The sequence below is a fragment of the Papilio polytes genome, unplaced genomic scaffold, assembly GCF_000836215.1.
Source record: "Papilio polytes unplaced genomic scaffold, Ppol_1.0 DF823923.1, whole genome shotgun sequence".
NCBI lineage: Eukaryota > Metazoa > Arthropoda > Insecta > Lepidoptera > Papilionidae > Papilio > Papilio polytes.
Genome location: NW_013525281.1, coordinates 7,350,895 through 7,359,113, shown reverse-complemented (window position 1 = coordinate 7,359,113; position 8,219 = coordinate 7,350,895). Strand labels below are relative to the sequence as shown.

The following is an 8,219-nucleotide window of genomic DNA, read 5'->3' as shown; positions in this document are numbered from 1 at the left end:
GCCGAGGGCGAGGCGCGGTGACTTTCGTGGCGGGAACTCGCGTATATGTTTTTGTCCTAGTTGTCAGTCGATTTCAAAAGTTTCAAACGCTAATTTTAAAATATCGAAACTATAGTTTCCTTTAATGGAGTAAAATGATGCATTCGCGTTCAGCGAGGGACAAACACTGATACCTTTCTCCTTTACCTTCATTGACGACTATTGTAATAAACACTACAACACGAAGAACATAAACTTAAATGTGAATGTAAAAACTACAAGTTTCACATTTCGACTACTTTAAAATATGAAATTCGATATATTTTTCTACTGTTACTAACTGTTATTATTAAATCACTTTTTATACCGGGAGCTGAATGCATTTGAAATCCATATATATATAATTTTTGATGTTTAATACACACGTATTTTGGTAAAACGTGAGTGTCGTGCGCCGCCGCCGCCGCCGCCGCATTCATCGTGTATTTCTATTTTACTTCAATACTTTCGGTAAACTGTAAATAAGTAATGTCCAGTGATAATAATTAAATCGTAGATATATGAAGCAGGTGCAGCGACGCGGTGACGTCATGTCGCATCTCAATATCATACATATTTTTATATTTGTATTTTTCCACAAATCAATTTAGAATAGAAACATGTAAATACTACATTTGCACTGTTAGTTGTAGATGTTGTCTAAAGTGCAGTTATGATTCAACTATAAGTTACATTGCTGTAACTGGAGTTAATCATTTTAATATACTGAAAATGAGATAGATGTTCTTACAAACTGTTGAATAAAGCTCGGCATGTACATTTGTTGTTGGCTGCAGTTTGCATTGACTGCCACGAGACACACGACACACGACACACGACACACTTGTACTTACACTTAAGTTTAGGTTAATCTCATTATTTGAACTCTACATGTTTTTGACAACTTGCCTTATTTAAATTTAGTAATGTAATTCTAACAAATAAATAAGTAAATTTATTCAAGACTAGTCAAAATAAACAATTTAACATTATCATTGTTTTATTATCCTCACCATCAGGAATTATTATACAGGTGATTGAAGGATGTGTTGTGTGCTTTGTGGAGTTAGAGGACATCAATTTTCTATTGCTTTAAAGTTATTTAATTTTTTGTTATGAAATTGTAAAAACTAAAATTTTCCCATACATCCAAAATAATGTTTTTTTTTTTAAAAGAAGCCTACTAATTGTTTTTTCTTAAAGATGGCCCTTTTTTGATTGACTTTAATGGGAACGAAATAATAAAACAATCATTTTGATTGGAACATTTGGCTTATTCAAGAAAAAAAAAGTGTGAAGATCTTTGAAACGATTAACTCTATATTTATACACTTGAATATAATGATTTTTTTTTTAATAAAGGATGGCAATATTGACAGTACAGTAGATGAAGATTTACAGTGAACTGCAACATGTTTAATTTTACTACAATACTTCTGTATGGGAGTATTGTGTAGACCATAGAAATAACAAAATAACATAAATAAACATATTTTTAAATTTAATTGATCCAGAATTATTTTTTCTTAAAGAATAAACAAAATATGATGCAATTAAACAATATATAATAACATAAGCTTAATAGTTTTATTTTAACCAATAAAGTTTACAACCACTATGTGCAGTACAAGATGGGCGAAGATAAAATCGGCAAATCCGCGCTCCGCACTCAAACCCTGAAATTCGTTCTTGTTCTCCGGATTTACTTGCAGACGTAGACAAACTGAAATCAACACTTGCGTTACTTTTGTTATACCAAACACAAAGACTCATGAACAAAAAGTTTACTTACCGCCAAGAACAAATGAGCTAACTGTAGAAATAAATCCACTTAAGAATGAATTGAAAGGGAATGTTCCGACGAGGCAGCAATACACGAATTGTATTACAGCTGTTAAAAATATGTAAAATAGATAGGCATCAATAATCTTTAGTTTCTTGGATGTTTTAGTTGTATACTCCTGATAGAGTTTAGGTATTACAGATGTAAGAGAAGACATTTTTCTAGTGCTTTATGTCGACCGGCTTTTATAAAACAAAGCAAAAGCGTGATGCGATATGTCAAAGTCAATTGATTACGTGGTTAACAAAGATAATATAAACTAACGCCTGGTGTACATTCAGCAACACTGAGCATGACTGGCGGAACGCACTACTTATGGGTCAGTCCAGCCGTTTCGCTTCACCTGGCGTAATGTGAACGGTTCGTCTTACGTCCAGTCCAGGCAAGTCCATCGACTTTGGATTCGTTTTATTCTCCTTGAAAATACTCGATTTTCGTTGACATGAAAATGCAACTCAAAAAATCAGTTCGGACAAATCTCGAATTTAAAAAGTTAAAATAAAAATAATGAAAAAAAGACCCTTTTATTAAAAAAAAAAGTTGTTTGTTATAGCTATTATTGTTTTAACAAACTTTTATTTTTTTGTAGCTATTAGGAACTCATTGTCACTATAGCTTTGACGACTAGAAAAAAGACAAAATGTGTACAACACCAATACAGTTCTTGCCACGTTGACTGGACTGACCCATTGTACTGGCTGAATGTGCACCTGGCATGAAGTTTATTTATGGTACACCATAGCCTACCGTCTAAAATAACTTGGATTATACACAAAAACAAACTAGATATAGTAAACTAGGTTCTCTAAAAGGCTTATTTTAAGCTATCATCAGTTGCAGTCAATGCGAATACCAGGAAATTGTTATAAAATGCTAATAAGGCAGGTATTACCGATGTATGCTTGGGCTAATATATTGATCTGACAACACTTATAAATGTCATACTCACACAAAATTGTCAATTGTCAAATCTAAAAACTGAAGAGAATTTTGCATGTCATTCGTCAGACGCTTTTTATTACAATATACGGTACATATTTTTGTTCATAGCTGTTAGTCCTGCTTTAGAACTTTCAAAATGTTGAGTGTTAATAATAACTTTCCTGAGTATGCACTCCCTGGGGCTAAACAGGTAAGGTTCGAACCGTACGCAGACAACGGCGGCAGCGTCGTAGCCATCGCCGGTGATGATTACGCTGTAATTGGCGCGGATACACGCCTAAGTACCGGCTTCTCCATTTATACCAGGGAACAGAAAAAGCTGTTTAAACTATCGGAGCGCACGGTGCTCGGCGCGACGGGATGCTGGTGCGACACGCTCACGCTAACGCGGCTGTTGCAAGCGCGGATGCAGATGTACGAACATGAACACAACAAAGCCATGACGACGCCTGCCGTGGCGCAAATGCTCTCCACGATGTTGTATTATAAGCGATTTTTTCCTTATTATGTTTCAAACATTCTGGCGGGACTGGATGCAGATGGAAAAGGCTGTATCTATAGCTATGACCCAATCGGCCACTGTGAACGCTCCACGTACCGCGCTGGGGGATCCGCTGGCGCTCAACTGCAGCCGCTTCTCGACAATCAAATAGGACTAAAGAATATGCAGAATGTGACCGAAGCTCCCGTCCCTAAAGAGAAAGCCCTCGCGCTGCTGAAAGACGTATTCATCAGTGCAGCAGAGCGAGATATTTATACCGGAGATTGTATCTACATTATAATCATAACAGCAAATGGAATACAAGAGGAGAAATTTGAATTACGTAAAGATTAAAGTGTTGTTAAATGTATTTAATTAAAACTTTCGAGAATATTTTAGTTTTCATTTCAGTACAATCCAAAACTTCATTGTAATGAGATTGTAGCTAATTATTTTTCTTTTTCATAAGTCAATGTTGCATGTATGCAATGGCAACAAACACATATTGTAAATAAAAGCTTTAATAAAAATCTGTTGCTCTGACTGATTTTCACATAACTGTGTTGCTGAGTTGTGACCATTAAATGTTATATTCCAAATTGGGTAGGAAATAAGCATCCACAACTGCAATGTGCTGATAGCACTGTAAATGCAACAAGCTTGCATGAAATAAGGCTTCTGGATTCATTTATACAAGTATTAATATCAAAAGTAAAACAAATAACTGAATTTATTGTTAAAATAATTACAAGATAACTATAACATAATTATAGATTTTGTTCATAGCTATTTACAATTCTATTAAAATTGAAGTACCAACAATGAAATACAATTTATTTATTGTACTTAGGCATAACAAATATATTGTGTGGAAATTTCTTTTCAAACATCTCTTTAACAACTTCCTGGTTGCCAGCTTCATCCAAAATAGTGGCTTTTAACATTGGCGGTGTGGTGTTTCCAGTCACAAGGGGTTGTATGTTATAACAAAGTTCAACTTTATCTTGCGGAGGCACTGTCACCATAAGTCTTTTGTATCCTGAGAACATATAGGCATCTGTTCCCTCGACAGTGAGACAGAGCCTTATTGGTATATTTGTGTTACCAAATAATGTGCATTTCAATGGAATGGAAGTTTGTAGCTCAACAATTTCTGGATAATTAACTTGTAATGATATAGGACACTCATCAACTGGTATGCCGGATAGAGCAGTAGTACTTCGCACACAATGTCCCTGGATGTTACTTCTCCTCCAGGTTATGTTGTAGAGGCCTACTCGAGTCGGTGGGTCTTTAGGTTTGTACTTTGCTTGGACACAAATAGCATCTGATGCTACATTTTTTTCTGCTACTTCCAAATTAGATACACAAGATGGAGGCTTACTGTCATCTCCATAATCAAAACAAGCTGATACTTCCAATTCGGTGTCAACAATGAGCAAGTCCCATGGACTTAGTATTTTGATTTGTGGCATCACAACAAATGTATCATTTACAAAGCATTTACTTATCGGTTTGAAATTCATACCAACAAATTGAGTTGTCACCTCAAAAGGTTTTATCACTGACACTTTGGTTGTAAACTCTTTGACACACTCCAGCTTTGGCATTGCAGGTAGATCAATAATATAAACTACTCTTATTTCAACTGTAATATTTGTTGTCCTGTTAGATTTTAAATAAAATTTGTTTGAATATGCTGAATCTTTGTTTATAGTGCCTGCTGAAATTTTTAATGGCTGCCCCTGTGACTGTCCAGGTTTCCAACTTAATTCTGTTACTGAATCTGGATTTTGGTTATCCGGAGTGCTTAGAAGGGATACAGTAATGATCATGTCATTTACTTCAGACTGTTCATTGTTCACCACAGTGAATGATGTAGGAAACCATTCACCCTGCAGGGCGGGACACGCATTTGTTACGTCCAATGAAAGCCTGCACTCCCTGGCCGTGATGGAAGCTATTGTGCATGGCACAATGCAATCAAATTCATAGTCAGCTTTTGGACTCAAAATAAAATGTAATAATTCTGGATGCACAGCAGTTTCTACAGTCTTAGTGTCCTCAACTTTGAAGTTCATTACAATTTTTCGTCTCCTATCTGAATCAAGGACAAAAGAAACACTTTTTATGTTCAAGTCTGTACCGCTATCATTAGGGTTAGTTTTAAATTGACAAAGAAATTTTCTAACTTTTCCGCCCACTAAAGAGATAATGTTATTTCCATTGTCAGATATAGGAATTTCAATTGTCTCTGTTTTACTGGATATTGTTAAAGATAGTTTCTTAACTTCAAGTGAAGTGACATAAGATAAGCGAACATACACTTCGACCTCCACAACTTCATCCATCCTGTATCTTTGTTGCTTAAATTTGGTTTTCACTTCTAAGAAACTGGAAATATTAGCCATATCAATTGTAATAACAAAAGGTTCTTTTTCCACTGCCAGCTGCCATAATTCTAATGCCTTGCTTTGACAAGAAGCAGGTAATTCAGGTTCAGGAGCAGGAATAGTAAGATTGAGTACGGAAATCACATTCCTAAATATTCTTTCTTTGTCATTGTTTGGCACTTGTATATGTTTAGATAATGCTTCAACAGAAAGTTGGACATAGTCCTGTATCTTGGCTGCGAGGTAGGCACATTGCAAAGCACGGTTTAAAACATGTGATGCCAAAAACCACCACTTCTCCCTTCTGTAGTCCCACAACATATGGGTCAATAGAGTTAAAGCCTTGCCAAAATCATTACAGTAGTAATATTCATTAGCCATTTCTACCACTAATTGCTTCCTCATGCGCGGGGAGTGGAATGTTTTAAATTGAGTAATAGCACTACCCAAGAAACTTACAATCATTCCTGAGTGATTAAAAATGCGCTCATTGTACTGTAAGGCTAAGATGGCGGCCTGTTCTTTCTGAGGATCATGGGGATCAGCACTCAGTCTACCTGGCCTCCAAGGCCTTTGACCATAGAACTCCACTGTTCCTTCTAGTGGATCTGGAGGTGGAGGATATTGTAGGGCGTCACAGCAAACAGATCGCATCGCTTGCCTTCTCATGGTAGTAAATTGAGCAGCTTGCTGGTAGTAGAAGCCAGGATGTTGAGACTGTATGGCGGGAAGTCCAGCTCGAATAGCCTCATCAAAGAGTTCACCAAAGGCACTGTATTGTCGAGCAATCCATGCATAGTGTTCAAATAGAAGTTCTGTTGGCCCAATTCTACTCTTGTATCGCTCAATATGAGATTTCAGCTGAGCAATGGCATCTCTGGGTAGATTTAATGCAAATAAAAGTTTACACAGCTTGTAATTAATGTAACCAGCCACTGTTCTGATTTCATGCATGTTGGTGTCAACCGTGCGTGTTTCCAATAAGTTATTGTATGCATGCATGTAATGTTTGTGGGCTGTGCTCAGGTCTTGCTTCAGTTCATTCAGATACCCCAACTTGTACTGATGACGCACAAACAAATACTGATGGGTAGTTTTGTTAAGATGATCTCTGTGCTGCTTAATATTTTTAGTCTCATGGTGATAATAATTTTGAGCAATATCATAAAAAGCACTTTCAAGTCGTACTATGTAACCCATCAGGTGGTCACTATGAGGAAGAACAAATAATGATTTAGATTGTATTTCACATGCTGCACAAAGTGCCTGCGCTCTTTCTGCACCCAGCATATACTCCGATGGAGGCGGAGACAGCCCACTCTGCACCACCACCACCGCCACCCGTGTGGAGTGCCCTTCAACGGCGGCTCTGATGGACTGAACCCTAGAAGCGCACTCAATTATTTTTTCATTCCATTGGGGATCATTCCACTCCATGTCATAAAATATAACTACGACAGCAGGAATTAAATTTACTCTTTTATGAATCCAGTTCTTTTTCAAAATTCCTTTTGGTATGTACCATTCGTAGGAGTTTCTTTTGGGCTTGACAACAGGAAATTCAAACGTGTTGTTAAGTAACTTAAACCGTACAGAAGCGCGATCGGCTCTTCTGTTATTAGAAAACGCGTCCCATATCGCCTTGTGGACTGCATTATTTATGGTGTCCAGCCCGGAAAGACCAATTAATGCTAAGGGCTTAAGTATTATCTCTGGTGGAAATTCCGTACTGTCGCTCGGCTGTGTCGCCATCGCCGCACGGAAAACTATGAAGTCACCGGTATAACAAGCATGGAAATTAATCACTTTTTACTCCATAAAACAAGCAAATACGCAAACTAAAGTCTTAAAATTTAACACCCCATCACAGATCTTTACTTTTAGTAAATTGCTATATTAATGTTACAATTGTCAATCAAGTCACGATTGTCATTGTCAAGTTTCCATGTCAAGTAGTGATGGGACTCGAGTTGCTTTTTACTCGAGTGACTAGAGTCATTTTTTTCTTACTCGGACTCGAGTGAAATTTTTGACAACCCGAGTTGCGAGTGACTCGAGTTGACTCGAATTACGCGGGACTCGTAACCATTTTGTTGGTTTATACTAAGTGGAGTAAGAAATTTTTACAGCATTTTCAGTTAAATTTGTTATCTTTTTAAAAACGCACTATTTCTGTTCTTTTGTAGAGTTTATTTAAGCTTCGTTTAAGTTGATTTTATTAGCAAAATTGTGTAAGAACATAATCAAACTGTCCATATTTGAATCTCATGAAAATTACTTGTAAGAATTTATTAAAATGGATTAGAACTTATTTATAGTACACTATAAAATTTCAACTAATAGATGATATAAGAGGTTTCTTGATTATGTAGACAGGTTTAGTTTAAAGGAAAACACTAATTTTCCACATTTTGTACAGATTTTTTGAGTAACTTTTACGTTAATGCGAAAATAATTTCTTTATATTAAATTAACATTGTTTTATTGGTTTTAAAATTTTGGTTCCTTGATTTTTATATTTCGAGTGACTCACGTCTATAAG

General features: G+C 36.3%; 2 protein-coding genes across 2 annotated transcripts; one reads left to right on the top strand and one right to left on the bottom strand.

The window, feature by feature from the left end:
* The first annotated feature begins 2,807 nt into the window (after nucleotides 1–2,807).
* On the top strand, nucleotides 2,808–3,677 carry LOC106102377 (proteasome subunit beta type-1). Its single transcript, XM_013281829.1, has one exon. It carries the CDS (start codon nucleotides 2,940–2,942, stop codon nucleotides 3,636–3,638), a length of 699 nt encoding a protein of 232 aa, XP_013137283.1. The 5' UTR covers nucleotides 2,808–2,939; the 3' UTR covers nucleotides 3,639–3,677.
* Nucleotides 3,678–3,998: 321 nt separating this feature from the next.
* On the bottom strand, nucleotides 3,999–7,609 carry LOC106102376 (trafficking protein particle complex subunit 11). Its single transcript, XM_013281828.1, has one exon. It carries the CDS (start codon nucleotides 7,427–7,429, stop codon nucleotides 4,118–4,120), a length of 3,312 nt encoding a protein of 1,103 aa, XP_013137282.1. The 5' UTR covers nucleotides 7,430–7,609; the 3' UTR covers nucleotides 3,999–4,117.
* Between the last annotated feature and the right edge of the window lie 610 nt (nucleotides 7,610–8,219).

Bases quoted from the DNA above. Each gene is read 5' to 3' on its own strand.
- LOC106102377 (XM_013281829.1), top strand. From the start codon at position 2,940: ATGTTGAGTGTTAATAATAACTTTCCTGAGTATGCACTCCCTGGGGCT.
- LOC106102376 (XM_013281828.1), bottom strand. From the start codon at position 7,429: ATGGCGACACAGCCGAGCGACAGTACGGAATTTCCACCAGAGATAATA.